Raw genomic sequence first — 18,216 nt, 5'->3', positions numbered from 1 at the left:
GCGCCGTTATGAGAACTTGTATTATAAGGCGGTGCAAAACTATTAGTATATGGATGTAACAGCGTTCTTAGATCTTAAAGATTTTTTGTTTATTATACTGCTGCTTGGTTAACATTCTGTCTTAAATATGATGTTGCTGGTTATTTTTCTAGTCACTAATTACTAACATGTTAGCGTATATTATACTTAATGATCTTTCTGTATCCAGTTAATCTTCGCTGAATCTTGAAAGCAAATAGTCCTATATTCTTTACAAGTCTCTCGCGAAACAAACAATTGTTACATAGGGCGTTTCATTACACATAACACAAATTTTCTGTAAGCCATAGTGTCCCTACGCTGTTTACCGGTCTGTTATGAAGTGCTCTATACCGTATAGGCAAAGCTGTACATGCAATTCGTCCAAGTATATGATATCATATGGTACCCTAGTAGAAGCCCTTCGCCAAGCTCAGCATTTTCCTTAAAGCTTCCTTTGAAAATGCATTCCTCTTTATCAAATGTTATGTTACAGAGGTTTTTCTTTCTATATTTTCACACCATACAACAAATAGACATGCGATATCAATATGGAAAGATATTCAATGTATTGTAACGTCGTGTTGCGTTTGCCATTGTGCTTTGCCCCGTTCGATGCTCAACATTTTGTCACTTCACACACCCCAACTGTTGTTTTCATTTGATGCATGGTTGATTAACTTCCTCAATTTGCCAGAAAGCGAATCGCTGAATTTACTCTTTGTATTTTCCTAACAGGATGGCACCAACATGGAAGTCGCCATAAAGAGCTGCAAAGTCACAAGTGAAGTCGAAGATAAAGGAAGAACTGACAAATTTTTAGAAGAAGCCTGTAAGTTACTGTTAATATTATTTGTTGTTTTATTCCTCTTTTTTTCTTCTCATCCAACTTTCTCCTACTCTATCTTTTACTTCCTCTTCTACTTCTTGTTCTTATTTTTCATTCCGTTTATTCTCCCTATTTCTCTTTTCAAAACCTTCTATTATTTGTCCTCTTCTTCTCCTCCAATTTTTCTTGTTCTGGTTGTTAATCTTCCACTCGCACTTCTTTTTCCTCTTCTTATTCCCCTTTCTCCATCATTTTCATCTTTGTTTTCCTTTTCTAGTTTCTATTTCCTCATCTTCTTCCTCTTTTTCTTCTTCTTTTTCTTCTTCTTTTTCTTCTTCTTTTTCTTCATCTTCTTCTTCTTCTTTTTCTTCATCTTCTTCCTCTTTTCAGTGAGTGACCTTTTCAGGGTCGCTGATTTTACTGAGCTTTATTCAGAGTTCCTTGTTAACGTCCTTTTTCCCTTATCCCCTATTTCCAAGACACACAATAAATAAATCGATCTCATTTTGTGTCTTAGCAGTTAGATATGACTCTTTAAATAACTGGAGAAGATTTCTTTAGTCTGTGTCTGAAAACTGTATTCTATGCCTCGAAGAGATAGCACCTTTAAACTTCTGTATATCTTGAATCGTTGTGCAATTGTAGTTTCTGATGCTTGCTGTTGTATTTTGCAGTTATCATGAAACAGTTTGAGCACCCTCACGTCGTCAAACTGATTGGTGTTGTATCCTCAGATCCTGTATACATTATAATGGAATTGGCACCATTCGGCGAGGTATGTAAATTTTCAACCATTTCTCTCTTTAGTTGACTTCAATCTACGTCAGGTGTTATCAGTTCTGTTAAAATAAGCTTCTAGACCTGCAAAAATTTTATGATAGCACAAACAAGTGGAATAATAGCACATAGTGCTTAGCTCTTTCGCCCGACTTTCTTAAGGTTAAAATATCAGATAATAACCAATGGTAAACAAAAATTGGTAGCTGGGTATCGAAAGTAGTGCGAGAGGAAGAATGGTGCGTTTGATTGGTTCCTTGTTTTGACCAATCAGCGATCACTAGCTTCTCAAGTTGGTTAAGAATCCTGGAATGAAACATTAGGCAATTTTTATATGTTTTCTTTAGGTACTCAGATTTACTTGATCATCGCATTATTTGTATAGTAGTTACTGGTTCAGCGATGTAATATTGAACATTTCGCTTGGACAATGGCAATACTATTGGGCCGTGAGCCAGCTCTTGTAAAAGTACAGGTAGAAACCAGCAACCCATTAACCGAAATATTTGGGTAAAGTTTTAAGGGACAACAGGATTGGCCTCGAAACTAACCCTTCCCCTTGCGACACCTCTGATATTATTACGCTTTGCTCTTTGTTGTTTTGGTCTGTTCATGCTCACGTTTAAAAATAGAGTGTTATGACTTCTTCATTCAAGAACTTTGTTTTCACATGGAGCTTTTACGTTATGTAACAAGTAAATGGCCCTATGATCTTTCTCTTTCTAAAAAAAGTTGATAATGTGGAAGTAAAATGAATTGTAAGGTTCTGTCAGAACTTATTGTAAAGTCGCTTAAAAACTAGCTAATATACTTGGCTGTTATAACACCATCTCACATCGCTAGAAAATGAATGAATGATGATGTGAAATTGGCAAGCAAAGTTCTTTCTTTTTAATCCGTCTAAGGCGCACATATAAGTAAAAATGGTTAATTTGATATATGATCGCAGATAAGTCTTGATTCGGTAGACTGAATTTAATACCACGAGATTTGTAAAGCAGAGACCAGCGTTCATTAAAAGTCATTATAACAACAGGATTATTTAAGGTGCTGCTAATTTGTTTCGGCTGTAAGATTTATTTCTATTGAAAATGGCGTTCGGAACGCTCTGCTTCTTTATGGTTTCTGCAAAAAAGGGATTATTTCATCATTTTGTTTTTTTAAAGAATGAATGATAGATTGCTCTGAGCTTCAATGAGATCAATGTATATTTTTTATATAATATAAGTTCGTTTTTCTTGTTTTTCTTTGGAGTGATGTCTGTTGAATGAGTTTTGTAAACTTTGTCAGAGTGGAAGATTGATCTTAAAGAAATTTGTTTTTCGAGTCTAAAAAGTTGTTCCATAGAGGAGTTTTAGTGATTTCTCATATTTAGAATCTAGATTTTTATCTTATTTAAATTATGAAATCTTTTATCGATTGTTTTTTTACCCGGCATTTGGTCAGAAATTTGTGAATTGTAGCTGTGACGGAAGAGAGAGTACACTAAGACTAGAGTTTTTATGCCTGTCGACCAAATAAATTCAATTCAATTCGATTTCATTCCAAAAGCAAGTAGCGGCTAGATTCAATGAACAGGATCTCGATTATTTACCCCTGAACATGTACAGATTTTCAAGATGTCTTTAAAAGAAGAGCGAAATTTTCCTATCGAAATTATCAATTAGATGTTGTTGGCTGGAAAATGCGAAGATGTTGTGAGATTTAGTATCAACACCACAACGTAGATTTTCGTAGATCATTTTTGTGCAGAGGACAATGTAAAATCGACAATATAAGACATTGAATTCATTCAAGCTGGACTTTCAACTGTTAATAAATTGGGTCCGACTTAGCGAATGACCGACTTCTCGTGGTACGACTTTCGACTCAAATAAGGCAGGAAGATCTAACGGGAATCGCAAGTCAGTCCGACTTAGTGAAAGTTCGAGTTATCCGGGGTACGACTTAACGGGGTTCAGCTATATTCAAATTGATTAGAGAAGGCAACGAGTTTGTAGATCATTACGATGCGAGTTTTCCGCGCCAAAATCAAACAAGGTGACACATGCATTCGACAGTATTGTCTGTTTGTTAATCATTATTTATAATTTTTCATCTTTTTTCAGCTTCGATCGTATCTCCAGAACCAGCAACTTCGAATCGAGCTTGACACATTGCTCTTGTTCATATTCCAACTCAGCACTGCATTATCGTACCTCGAAAGCAAGAATTTCGTCCATAGGTACGGTTGGTTTGATATATGATTCGTAGATTTTGTCGATTTGGCAGATGCTGTATTGGCAAGACTATGGAATGAAATGTCTAAACAAGTCACAAAAGTATTATGACGTGAATTGAAGCCAAATATTATTTTGTATTATGCAAATATTAAGCTGATATATAAAAGATTGAATTTGCAGAATGTTGTGATTATTGTCGATTTTTGTGATTTGGTGATTGGTGTGATTTGATTATGTAGCCCTTTTATTGGTTTCGTGTTTTCTCCTCCCGGAAGTTTCCATCACTGACAACTCTAGATCTGAATGCATTTCCAGATTTTTATTTTCTCTCTTTACATACCATTGTCATACTGGCATACTATCATATCATTTTTACATAAATTTTTTTAATATTCTTTATTTGTTAAGAGATCAAATTTTGTTTTTCTTTAGAGATGTTGCTGCGCGAAATGTTTTGGTTGTTAGTCAGAATATTGTGAAGCTAGGAGACTTTGGCTTGTCAAGATGGATGGCCGAGCAATCTTATTACAAAGGTATTTCTTATTTCCATTCGAATCGTGTAGAAAATTTTATAATCAGTGTCCAGATACGATGGTTAACGCATGACTGATAACCTTGAGAAATATTGACTTCGACTGTAAGTTCAAATTCCAGAGCCAAAACTATACTAAGGTTATTTTATTGGTTTTTTTAAAGTTTTGCTCGCTTCTTCGATGAATGAAGGACGCCCCAGTACCCCCTTTCTCCGACATTTCTGGAACTGGTTAGAATAATTTGCTTTCTCCGTACTTCTTTTTCGGCTGCGATGTGTTAGTTTGTTTTGCAAAGAGAACTTCTTAAAAGCAAAATTTAAGAAAGGTGCTATGTTTTGACGCAGAGACTCTTCGCGAATGATTCTGTAAGAATCACACCAATATATGTCGTTATTATAAAAACATCTCTCAATATTTTATCATATAAAATATAACTAGGATCCAGGTAATTCTAATCGACTTCTTTCTTTTTCTTCCAGCTTCGAAAGGAAAACTGCCCATTAAATGGATGGCCCCAGAATCGATTAATTTCAGGCGATTTTCGACGTTGAGTGATGTTTGGATGTTTGGTGTTTGCATGTGGGAAATTCTCATGTACGGCGTCAAACCTTTTCAGGGTGTGGCAAATGAAAAGGTTATCGGCAAAATCGAAAACGGTGAACGGCTCCCGCTTCCACCCAATTGCCCTCCTACATTGTATCACGTGATGATGGAATGCTGGTCGTACGAGCCATCAAAAAGGCCTCGATTTCAAAAACTAAAAACGAGATTATCGTAAGTTGTGTCGTATGCTTCCAAACTTAAATACTCGATAGTTCTTTTGCCTCTCTCATTCTTTGTCGTGCACCTGTCTCTGTTTCTTCCCCCAAAATGGTGTATTTCGTGAGAGAGTTAAAAGTACTCGTAGATTTTTATGCATTCACACGCTTGTAATCCCTCGTCATTTTTCACAACCGTCTTAGAATTTGGCCTTTGACGTTTTTAAATTCGTTGTTTTACTTACACGAAAATTTTTGCGTTTTCAGCAATTTAATGAAGGAGGAACAAGCTGCTCTAGAAGAAAGAAGAAAACACGAAAAACGAAGAATTATAAACTCTATGGCTTTTGGTAAGTTGAATTTTCGTCAAAGTTCTTGTATGTTGACACGTAGAGCTTTGGGGCCTCTTTTGATACAGACCCTAGAAAGGTATTTGCTCCCATATCCGTAGCCTTCAATTTTCAGTTCAACTAAGCAAAACACAAGCTTATCTGCAAGCAGGCTTTTCTCTGTTATACTGAAGGCTTTTCTTCATTCACCTCGCCTGCTTTTCAATGAGCTTCTTCGACACCTTCCCAAGGACCTAATGCTCATTCTAATCTTAAAGATAACTTGGGATGAATTTGGTAAACCAAGAAAACGTCCTTTACGTTTTTTAAAGCCATGATAAACGTTTCCTAATGCTTCAATCGTAAGTTTGAGCGTGATATCCAAACCACACATTGTCACAGTATACTAGAATTTCACTTCGTTATAGTATACTAATGATGTTTTCGGTAAATAACATTGTCGGTATATAAAATTCTTTGAATGTATTGTCAAGGGCAAGGAACTGAAAATTTAGTTTCATAAAGACATGAGATTAGTTAAGCACATAAGCTTTATTTGCTCTGATATTAATTGATATTTCTCCCATTTTGCCACCAGGAATTGATGAGGCACCCCCAAAGGTAAGGAACATCAATATATCCTGACCATTCAAATAATCCTGGAGTTGAACTGCCCAACATTTCCTTGTTTTATGTTAGAAGCAGCTAGGGAGGGACTGAGATTTCTCATTTACTTTGTCTTTACATCATGAGGAGTAAGAAAAGCCGATTCATCTTCTGTGCGACGTCCGCTAGGACTATTAACCTATTTGTGATTAATATCGTGAAAAAGGCCTTGCGTTAATTTTACGCGGCCTATTATATCTTTTTGTGGGATAAGATGAATTTTTATAACAATTATGATGAAACTGAGGCAGATGTTCTATTTCTCCGTACCTTTTTCCTCCTTAGCCTCCTTGAACTCTGCCTTGCCATCCCCCCCCCCCCGTCTTCCACTTCCCCTGCCAGGGCTACTGTCCTCTATAATTCTAAGTATTTTACCACTTTTTGTGACAATGCAAGCAACTTTTGAGAATAATATTTTCTAAGTTGTTATGTGTTGGATGATATAAGGATGGCATATAACAAGTTTCCTCTCTGCTGTATAACAAATACTTCTCCTACATATGTTCGTATACTCAACTTACATCAAACCCTTTTATTTCTTATTAGCCTGCAAGACCCGGTGTCTTCAACATCAGCCAATTTCTTTCGACAGGTATGATTATATTAGCACCTCTTGTTATCACCTTTTTACTTATAGTAAAAAGATATTTCAAATTGGAAGTAAGGAATAACGGTGACAGATTTCTACTTGACGTTTTTCAATACATGGTGACTACCTTGCAGTTTTAAAAAGAAATCAACGAGTCGGACCATTTTACCGCCTTTATATAGCTGACAATGTAGGATAAGAGCTACTCTTTCTTGTAAGGGTATTCCCTTTGCCTCACAGTTTTTTGTAAGAATTTGACCACAGACACATAATTGATGTTCAGAATTATTCTTCCATTGTTAAGAGGTGTCCGCTACAGGCAGGGGCGGACACTTGGTCAAATATTGGGGGGGCAAGCCTATTGTTTTAATAAGATGACGTCACATTTCCCATTGTTTTAGAACAAAAGACCATTGTTCTCTAAAGTATTGGGGGGCGATCGCCCCCCCTCGCCCCCCCAAGTGTCCGCCACTGGCTACAGGAGAGTGTCTGTAAATAAAGGGTGTCCGCTACTGTAGGATGTCTGTTTAATGGAGGGTGTTCGCTTAGCGGAGGTTGTTCGTTTAATGGATGGTATCCTTGAATAGAGTCTGTCCGCTACTGTAGGATGTCTGTTTAATAAAGGGTGTTGGCTTAGCGGAGGCATCCTTAAATAGAGCCTGTCCGCTACTGTAGGGTGTCGGTTTAATGGAGGGTGTTCGTTTAATATGGGTTACAGTGTAATTGATAACATCAAGATCTTTCTTGCTTGAGAACGCCCTATATGCTTATTTAAAGGTCATCTCAGAGCATTGTTATGGGATTTTTTGGGATTTCAGCCAGCCACTAAGTTACTGGGGGCTTCTTTAGACATCTTCTCGCGGTATGAGCGACTCTTGACTTAAAACTTTGTTGTGTGTATACGCTTGATAACTAATTCAATCTTTTAAAAAGATTTGTAAATGTTATATTACCATTTTAATCCAGATTTAGATATAATTGATAGCTTATGTTAGCTGTTTATGTTGTCCACACAGAGGGTGGTGGAAAATCATCGACTTTGCCGCGCCAGCGAATGAACACAATTTCTGGCGGAAACGACCCGAACAGAGCTTCAACGCTCAATATTCCTAGAAAGTCCCCAAGTCCATTGGCACGAGGAAGTGCCAATAGAATGTCTTGGTCGGGATCACGTGCACATGCACTTCAGGTGAGCCTTTTACTATTGCAGTATTCGAAGGATAGGGAGGCAGGGGTGATGTAGAAAGGGAGGGTTTTAGGGATCAGTGGACATGAAGAGGTAGAAAGGGAGAACAAGACAGAGGGAAGTAGAAAATGAATGAGGTAGAGGGGGAGGATAGAATGGGAAGAGAGGGACAGAGAAAGGTAGAATAGAGACGGAGGGGCAGGGGGAGGTAGCAAGGGAATGAGAGACAGACTTATATATTGTGATTTATCATTCAGGGTAAAGAAGCTAGCTGGGCTGCGTATGAAATCCACATCCCACTAAAAGCGAAGAATCTTTTAGCAGACGCATAATAGATTATTGTTAGGCTATCCTTGGACTCCAGATGTTGAGTTACTCAGGGACATTAAATACAAAAGCATTGAGTTTCTATTTTATTTTGTAGCAAATTTTAATTTTCTTATAGCAATATTCTATTTGTTTTTTATGCTCACGTTGCTTGTGGGTATATTTTTACTTGGGAGATGCCTGTTGTTAACCGAATTTGTAAGTCAATAAAGGATAAAATGATGTTAAACACCATTAAAGCATTAGGATATTGCACAGTCAATGCTGAATCAAACTATACAATCACCTTAGATTCTTCTTAGTCATTACAGTCGGGTTAGCGGAGATTGAAAAGACTATTATAGGATGCTTTTATGCTGATATGGTTGCTAATGTTTGTGATCTTGTTTTTGCTGCTTAGGAGGAGCATGCGAGAAAACAATGGGAGGAAGAGCGTCGACGTCACCTTTTGTTTGAAGAAAAGCAGAAATTCGAAGACGAATTGCGTGTACAAAGAGCACAGTCAGATGCCGACTCGGAGTGGCTGAGGAAGGAGGAGCGGGCTTTCTCTATTAGCAATGGAAAAAAATCTGAATCGGTAAACATAACGATAATAATTATTTCCCTGAAAAATTTATGATGAATTCTTTGAATAATTTAAAACTATATCACTTAGTAAAGGTGTTTTCTAAAGTTAGCATTCTGAGACATAATGGCAAAAATGAAGAGAAAGGTTTAATGAAGAGATGTTATCAGTAGTTGGAAAAAGCCAAAGTAGAATATGGTTCAGTCATAGGTCAATTCTCGTGGTTCAGATATTTCAAAGTGTTACAAGATAGTGACAGCAATTTAAAAACATATACCAGCAAAGTCGGTTATTATACTATTATTATTATTTTTATTATTATTATTATGGCTAATTAAGTGATTCACAGACACCTAGATGTTAATTGGTCCGGATAATATAGGAGGGAGCAGTCAGCAACAAGCTGACAAAGGCCCCATTCTGCCATCTCAAGTTAATTACATAGACAATGTCTGTCTCAAAATCCTGGCTGTTCCTAGCAGTGCTGTCTTTTGTATCACCTGTAACTTTACATCAATTCCGATCTTTTCCATGTGCTCTTCAAAGCAATATGATATACATCCTAATGCCCCAATCACAACAGGGATGACTGTCACCTTCTTCATATTCCACAGATTTCCGATCTGCTTCTCTAATGGTTGATATTTCTCAATTTTTCTTGTTCACCTTTTATCCTATTATCACCAGGAATGGCAATATCGGTTATATTCACATGCTTTTATTATTATTTTGGTATTTTGAAATATATGACTCGTTTTTCTAGCAAAGATGTTTGTTTTCCTAGGGTACATCAAAGGTCGATAGTACAGATAGCGAAAGTGATGAGAAATCGAGCGTCGCAGTGGCTCAGGAATTACCTACGCCTGATGAAGAGTCGCAATCGTCAATCGTTGAAAATAGCCTGAATGTAAAAGGAAGTGAGTAACTTTCATCATTATGGCGCAATTAGTTTCTGTCACTTCTTGCAGTTTAACTATTTTATGCACGGTTGTTAAAAGATTTGATCAGGTTTTTCATGGTAAATCGAGGTACCAAAGAAGCAATGGAGAAAGAAACAAATATTTTAAGATAGATATTTTTCATGTAATTTATTTGATGCACAAAGTGACTGCTTTCAGTCAGGCTTAGAACTTTTATAAAATATTCCTATCCACTTCCCAATGTCATTTGCCACCGCTTCTCGTATTGTCGTTTGCGTATTTTGTGTCTAAAATGCAAAAATGTTGCATATGGCATATGAATTGTTGAGTAAATTCACGGTTTTTTTCGATTTATGAAAATATTTTCTTATCATAATTGAAATTCTACACCCTTCCCCTTTAGATATAAATTTTGTTTCGTTTCTGGGAAATTGAGGTCGTCAAATGGTTATTTGCAACATTTAAAAACGTGAACGCTCTTCTTTCGCCCCTCAATATGCCCCTCTAAAACAGGGCTAGAATCATTCGCCTATTATATAGCGCCGATAAGGTAGATGAAATCATTTTGGTGACGGTTTTTACTGCATCAAAGGTCCCTATCTAATACATATGTTGAAATGTTGAATGTTGAAAGTTGGTGTTTTTGAGTTATACATAGCGAGTGAATGACCCTGCGTTTTTTCTTCTTCATCGACAAAATTTTGTTTATTTATATTAATAATCATTAGATTTTCTTAATGATCTGTCTAGACCATGCCTGATTGATTCTGTAATTAAACGACTGTGACCGAACGACTGTGACTGACATCTTTCTGACTGCACGACTGTGAGGCTGAAGCTTTATTTAAAGACATAATTGCGTTGTGTAACTGTTCTGTAATGATGTTAGCCTTTGCAATTTAAAAGCTTCAATTGAGAATAAAGTTTGTTCATATTATACAGAAAATAAAGCAATATTGGATCATTTTTCTATAATTAATGCATTTGTAAACTGTCCAATTTCTAGTTAAAACCATTCCCAATCCTATTATGCCGATCATCCTTGTATCCTAAAAATTTTTTCTTCCTCATAAAAATATAAAATTTGCTACGTTCTTTTGCAACAAGTTGGAGACCGACTGCCACCTGTAACATGCCTTTCCTGTGCTGTGCAACGCATCTTTTTTGCTCTCGCAACGGTTGCCTGAAATAGGACTCTGTTCTACATTCTGCAACGCTGCCAGCATTTTTATTGTCATTGCGCCGTGGAACATCTGTTTTTGCAACTTCCAACACAATCGTATCTTTGGCGCATGTGCAGTTTAATGTTTACATTGCAAAAAATGACTCCAAAGACATTGTGCGGCCTTAATCGTTTCAAGTTGCAGAAATCATTGCTGCGTGTAACACCCCTTACAAAAATGTTTTGCGTCCCTTCATTTATCATTGCGACACATATTGCCGTGAAATATTGCCCCGTGTAACACTAACAATATCCCCCCTGTGTCTCTATTCATCATGAGTAGCTGTATTTACCTTCTCTTAAAAAATGTCCTTGCTGTTTAGGGCCGATTATCAATTTTGACTGCTCCCAATTTTAGCATTACTGCGAAGGAGTCGACCATTATCAGATGTCAAGCCACAAGAAGCGAAGATTGAAGATGACACAGAAAATGGGGTAGTTATGGTATGAGAATTATCTTCAATTAAGGCTTCCTATTTCTGTCGTCTTCACCCGAAAAAAGCGCTTCTGTCCTGTGAATTGAGATTTCTAAATCAGGGCTGGCAAAGTCGTAGTTCAGTTTAATCCCATTAAGTCGGATATTCAAGTGTTTTATTATCTTATATAAAATGTTTTTTTTATAATTTTTACTGTATTTACTTTATCAACAACCATTTGTGGATATTTACTTTATGTATATTGTAATTTTAAGTTGGCCTAAATTAGCTTTTACTTTAGCTACCGTATTTTCTCTAAAGAACGCCGCGGCGTTTATTACAAGCTCCAAATTTTGGATGCGGCGTTCAATAGAGGGCGGCGTTCAATACAAAGTGAAAAGTTTTTTCAAATGAAAAAAGACAAGAAAAGTGCGATTAAAAATGATGAACACAGACTTTAAACAACGTTTTCTTTTCCCGACGCTTTTCCCAATGCTTTTCAAGATGCGGCGTTCAGTAGCGGGCGGCGTTTATCAGAGGGCGGCGTTCTTTCCAAATGGTTGGCTGAAGGTGCGGCGTTTAATAGAGGGCGGCGTTCATTCAAGGAAATATGGTACTGTAATTTTGTTACAATGTTTTAATGAAATTGATGATAATAATAAAAGTGGGGGAGGGTCCGACTTAGCGAATATCCGACTTCTTGGGGAAAAGACTTTCATTGAGTAAGGTAGGATCCAATTGGATTTGAAAATCAGCCTGACTTTGCAAATACTTGACTTATCTGGGGATTGAAAACTACCAAAGAAATTTTTGCCATGGAAGAAAATAGGTCGCTTAGGAAATAGGGCAATACGAATTGATTCAGAAACAGAGGCGGAACAAAAAAGGCAGTACGTGTGACAAACGAATTCATGATTGGTATTGATAAATTTGATACCCAATTCAGTTCATTGTGCTCAGGGAGTCAGAGTGAAGTAGATCGTCCAGTTCATACTATGTTCTCATTTTTGTTTGTTTTTGAAATTGTTTTCGCTTTTTGGCAAGAGCAAGAAGAACCCCGCATCCTCACTCTAATTGTGCCCGTGATTTCATCGCATTGTAGTTGAATTCCAATACCAGTCAGCGAGATAAGTCGTAGAACACTCCTTCACTTCGCTTCACTGCAAATTTTTAGCACAGAAGTTTCTTTTTTGATAGTTTTGCAGTCATTAATAAGAACTCCCTAGAAAAGGTGAGATTGCCGGTGCTAAAGACTACCTCCAGGATCGTAATAATTTGCTAGACATTTATATGGCTTTTTGGGTGTGAAATATATCACTGTTGTTCTTTATGATTATTATTATGATTATTAAGAGAGAGAAACTGATTTGCCAAACGCCTCCGCTGCATTCACCTTTTCCAAACCTTCCCCTTTGCTTCAAGACATATTCCAAGCCATTTTTGTCATACTTAAGGTACCGTGTAGTATCCCAAACTCTCTATTTTCTGCAGGTAAATTTGATTCGTGAAATACCTTATTTCCTTTTAAAATCGCGATTATTAAGGAGAGTATATATTAGCTCAAATGGACAGTCCTATCTCCTCGAGCCTCAAGCCTGCGCAACATGACCCCTGTAACTCCCCGCAGCGTCTCTCCAAGCATTCCAGCCTAATATTTTCCTTTTCTCACGCTATACACAGCTACGCGATATTTCCTGGTTCTCCAGTCGAACCATTCTGTTGTTTGTAGTTTATAACATGAAAAAGTGTATTTTGTTATAGTGAAAACAATCGTAGGTTCCTTACTATTTTGGGAAACTGAAAAAAATTTCTTAGGCAATATCTTGTGATGTCGAGCATCGATATGGAGAGCTGTCATTGGTCAGATCAAAATCTGTGGTGCTCTTCCTGTCCCTTTTTGGCTACTTTTTATGTCCCACGTACGATATTGTAGTTTGCTATTCAGTTTTCACTTTTCAGTTTTGCAAACGTTGTATACTTGGATGCAAGCTGGCTGAAAGGAAGGGACAACAAGATTTATTCCTAATTGTTCATATAAATAGGACGAACAATTCACACCCAGGTCTACCGGCCGGGATTCCAGGCGTCGTCTCCTTGCCGAAATGCCATGTTTCCTAGTGGATGGGGTCAACGAACTCAATGTTTAAATCGAAAGTTTAAAACCAGTGGCCGTTGCAGGCTTCGAGGCTGGCCTTTCTATCAAAATACGTAAATGTCCAAGCCATCCTTCACGAAAGCCCCCCTCCCCCCTCCTTAGAACCGTCCCCAGGGTTTTTGGCATATGTATCGCATGATAGGCCTGCTCAGATACATAGAGCTTTTGACAATGCTTCGTCCTGTTTACATAAGCTCCTACAACCTGGTTAAGCACCCCTGTGAGATTTCCCCTAAAGAGAGTGGAAGCAAATTAAACACAGGGAACTCAGACCACAGACATACAAATTTAAGTTCGTTTGAAATAGAAATATCACAGACAAAGATAAATAAGAAATATGGACTTCCACTATCTTTTGAACAAAACACCTTTCAACGCGCTTTTTAGAAACCAAATTTGAGAGGAGGGAAGCTACTTATAAATTTAGTGAAAAAGATACAATAAGGTGGATGGTTTAATATATGGTACTCTAATCTCCAACATAATTAGATAGCAACGTAATTAGATAGCAACATAATGATTCCCATGCAATGCTCCCTTAAAGGCTGTGTTACTATTAGGAAAACGAATAAGCTTACCAGTTTTAAAAGACATTTCAGCTTGTTAAGAATTATATCAGTTTTTAATCCCATTTATTACCTGATCGCACAGAAACCGTTGTAACATTTAATTAATAAAACTAGTAACCGCTTTATTCACCAGTAAGGTTTGATGTGTTACGACTTTTATTAGATGAAAATAGATTAAGTTCTTTTTATTCTATCAAAGAAACGTTGTCATCGGTGCCTGTTACAAGTGATTTTTTTGGATGATTTTCCAATTCGGATAAAATGAATGAAAAAAATTTTGGAGCTGCTCGTATCCGACTAGGAGCTGAAGTACGGCATCTTTCAAAAGGATGTTATTTCTTAATTGCATATTCATGCGTTCATTTTTTGATCGCCTCAAATTCCTTGTTTCAAATTATATCCGATTATGTCCTTTGTTTATGGGTCCTAAAAACGCCATATCAACTTCGCCCTTGTTTCCACGGTAGGGTGCCGCTGTGAGGCGCATAAATGCGCAGCGGGTTTTGTTTACCTGTAAAGTAAGTCGTTCCTTTTATTTGGGAATTTTTTCTTTTCTTTGAATGAAGAATTGTTTCTCTGTACACAGATTGAAAATCCTGAACCAGAAGCTTCGCCAGAAGAGGAGAAAATGGAGGAAGAAACTACTACGAAGACAAACGCCCCTGTAGCAGATATTGACCCGGCACAGGACCCTGTTTATCATAAAACGACTAGTGTTGTCAAGTCCATCCTTGAATTAAATACAGGCGTTCAGATCGCTAGGCCAGAAGAATTTGTCGATCTAGTCAAGGTATGTTACTTTTGTGATCCATTCTACTGCGACCAACCCGTTAAATCAACCCAAAGGTGCATTCTGGCAAGTTTTAATGTAATCAATGTTGCGACTGATATTTTTCTACATAAAATGTATTCATTTTTATAAAATGTATTCACTTTGCCCTGAACCTTGTTTTTAGGGGTATGATTCAGTAATTGTAATTGTAAGCTTTTTTGTAGAGTTCGTTAACTCTGTGGTCTTTCTTGCGATTACAGTCTGTTCCCTCAGCATACAACACTTTTTATTAGAAAAATCGCTGACTGGTGAAAGATTCTTGATTTTTATGCGAATATATATATAATATGAACGGTAAGAATCTTTCAGATCGGAGAAGTCTTAAAGGGTTGGTTGCTATGAGTTGTGGTGAGGTGCAGAGAAAGTAGTACACACACAACGGTCTTAAAATTCCCCCATTCACTCAGAAAGTGTTAGGAAATATTTGCATCTTTCAACCCACAATATGGTTTGCTTTCTAGACCTTAAAAATTGATTACGATTTGAAATAGCGAAATTTAGTATTTATTTTCTTGATAACATTTGTACATGTTATCCTTAAACAGTATAAGTTTGAACAGAATTTGGAACACTGCATCCAAGAATCATATCCCTAGAACCAGGTGGACGGACGCAGTAATGCGGCCTTTTTTAATTTTTGTCAGCTTGTACGTCTGAAGGCTGTTCCTGGAACCCCCTACGTGAAATCTTCCTCGATCTCAATCCACTTATGTTTTTCTCATGAAAGCGTTTATAATAATTTCAGTTTTAATATGAGGCTAGTTTTTCCTATCCGTGAAGCCATTTTGTCACACATCTTTTACCGTACTAGATTTCTAAATGCACTGATTCTTAAATCAATGAATGACTTTTTAGAACATGATTTAGAACAAAGAAGATGCGATTTTTAGGCTCTGCTGTTCAAAATATAGAGATTTTCACGTGGATTCATTGAGAGCGAAATACAATACTACCCCGTCACTAAGGAACTCATTTTGTAAAAACAGCCTGCTTTGTTCCTTATAAATGGACAAAAAAATAAATCTCGCAAATGTCCATGTATATTTGATTAGAAACCTTGAAATCTGCTTTAATGTGGGTTATATTAAACCAAATATGGACAGATTATTGAGATTGGTTTTAGCTTTGATTTGACAATGCTCTCCTATGTTAAGATAAGAAGCAGTTAATATTAACTACCAAAGGTATTAGCCTTCCAGACTAAATCTAAGGTTATTAGTTTCTCATACCAGGGTAGATGTGGTGCCATCTGGCAGGCTGCAGTTTTTTATTAGTTGGTTTCTTAGTGGCGGGGTAATACTGTAAACACGTGACCGGCTTTGTTTGATTCCTCTCTGCTCTCAAGCGAAATTATTTTCAGGTGATTGGGTCTTTCACAAGCCTCAAGAGTGTTCCTATAATATGATCTGATACAGCAAATAAAATATAAACAGTTGAATCCTTCAGATCTGTATGGATTGGACATTCTGCATCTGCAACCTCTTCGTTTGCAGATTCACATGGTTGGCGAAACTTTTCCCATGCTGATTTTTCAAAGGGGAATCTAACTGGGTCACAAATTTTTCAAACGGTTTCCTGTGAACGATATCAGGCGTTCTCGTCTTCTTATCGATCCAAAAGCAACTGCATTGCTGAGCAGATTTTGGGAGCGAAAATAATACGAAGTTATCTTTTTGGGCCGATAATGCAGCGGCAGTTGCAAACCTCATTTTTGCCTGGCATACAATCCTTCATACGACCCCCTATATCTTGACCTGCAATAGTGACTGTCGGTTATATTTAACGGTCTTAACAGACCAGGAAAATTGAGACTGAGGTGTTCAAGGCGGGATCATATCTTATCGTTAATGCAAAAAGTGACCAATTTCTCTGTCTTTAAGATATTTTCAGTATAGTTTTCGTACGCTACACCTCTGGTACGAGAAGGGGTAGCCAGACGTCAATTTATTGGTACCACCCCTTTTTCCTTGGCTTGTGATAGTTCCTGTTGGTTTAATTTAACGATCTCGAAAGACCGGGGAAAATGATAGTTGATGGGATGTTTGAGAGGGGCTGGGATGGCTGTTCTTGTTAATGCAAAAATGACAAAATTTTGCTTCTTTCAACTCTTTTTTGGGAAACTTTCCTTATAATTTCCCTAGCTCTACATCCCCAGGCACGGTAAAGGATGCCTTCTTGTGATGACTCACTTGTGCTAGGCCCAATTTCAAATAAACAGGGCTTGAAAAGGAGAATAATTGTTTTGGTTATCATGTTAGCTATATGATAGAATTAACAATGTAGATTAAAACGATTTAACTGCAACGCTGTTTTCCTTTGTCGGTTTGCTCCCTGATTTACTTTATTTGCTGACCGAGAAAAGATAAACCAAAATCACGTTAGCAAAATCTTGTTTATGATTAAGCTAAATGTTTCTTTAAGGCAGAAAAATACACAACGTGAGACCGCCTAAGCATTGAATGAATTATGAAACATTTAATATACAAATTAACAAAGCAAGCTGTAACTTATTTAAGTCAAGAAATATGTTTGCAAATAGAGACAATTCGATACAATAACTGAGTCTTCTTCACAAACATTTTTATTTACAATTATGATTATTATGTCAAAACTGCAAAACATTTCTCTTCGACATTGAGATATGGATTCTGACTGTTTCAAAGGTTATCCTCTGTAGAAATCTATCATTTTAAATTTTTCCGCTTTAATTGAAATTTGCAAGCATTTTTTATGGTACATAATTGAAAAAATGGCTTTGAAAATAACAAACATCTTGAAGCATGCACTAAAGCTTTGATCCAATGTTTTGTGTTGATGATTTGGCAATTTCAGTGTTCTTATTCCCACTGTATGAATTCAAAATTTCTCCGTTTTGCAGGTTGTTGGTCTCAATCTAAGAGATTTCTTAGCAACTGTTGACTTGGAGATTGAGAGCCTCGCTTCATCAACTCATAAAGAGGTAAGAATTACTAACTTTAGCTGACTAGAAAGTAAGCTCTAAAGCTCGCGATTTACTGATAGTTCAACAAAGGATCTTAATCAGGATTTTGTGAAGAATGTCCATAGCTTTGCAATGCAAGAATAAACGAATCGCAATGTGAATTAAAGAATGTTAAAGGTAATGTGCTAAAGCAAGCAATTCTGCGAGGGTTCAGCCATTACGGTCGTTCTGTTTATCTATCCTGCTGCGAGGTTAGCTTTTCATGTGAGCAGTTTTGCATCGCAAGAATACTAACCAATCGCAAACCGTTATTTTGATGGGTGGCATTTGATGGGTGGGTATACCCAATTTGGGTATACACA

The 18,216-nt window shown here is 37.0% G+C and overlaps 1 protein-coding gene across 3 annotated transcripts in view; it reads left to right on the top strand.

Moving 5' to 3' along the window:
- LOC135688737 (focal adhesion kinase 1) overlaps positions 1-18,216 on the top strand; it is a 40,433-nt gene that overhangs the window by 20,833 nt on the left and 1,384 nt on the right. For all 3 annotated transcript variants that reach the window (XM_065205702.2, XM_065205701.2, XM_065205700.2), the window contains 14 exons: positions 757-850; positions 1,522-1,622; positions 3,733-3,848; positions 4,279-4,379; positions 4,859-5,153; positions 5,405-5,487; positions 6,065-6,087; positions 6,679-6,724; positions 7,738-7,910; positions 8,635-8,811; positions 9,584-9,716; positions 11,300-11,385; positions 14,668-14,871; positions 17,792-17,872. In XM_065205702.2, coding sequence (XP_065061774.2) covers positions 757-850; positions 1,522-1,622; positions 3,733-3,848; positions 4,279-4,379; positions 4,859-5,153; positions 5,405-5,487; positions 6,065-6,087; positions 6,679-6,724; positions 7,738-7,910; positions 8,635-8,811; positions 9,584-9,716; positions 11,300-11,385; positions 14,668-14,871; positions 17,792-17,872 — 1,713 coding nt within the window. The remainder of the gene's footprint in view (positions 1-756; positions 851-1,521; positions 1,623-3,732; positions 3,849-4,278; positions 4,380-4,858; positions 5,154-5,404; positions 5,488-6,064; positions 6,088-6,678; positions 6,725-7,737; positions 7,911-8,634; positions 8,812-9,583; positions 9,717-11,299; positions 11,386-14,667; positions 14,872-17,791; positions 17,873-18,216) is intronic.

Source organism: Rhopilema esculentum, chromosome 9 (assembly GCF_057945365.1).
Source record: "Rhopilema esculentum isolate cy_ngs chromosome 9, ASM5794536v1, whole genome shotgun sequence".
Classification (NCBI taxonomy): Eukaryota; Metazoa; Cnidaria; class Scyphozoa; order Rhizostomeae; family Rhizostomatidae; genus Rhopilema; species Rhopilema esculentum.
Note: the sequence above shows the minus strand (reverse complement) of the source record. Positions and strands in the feature narration are given on the sequence as shown.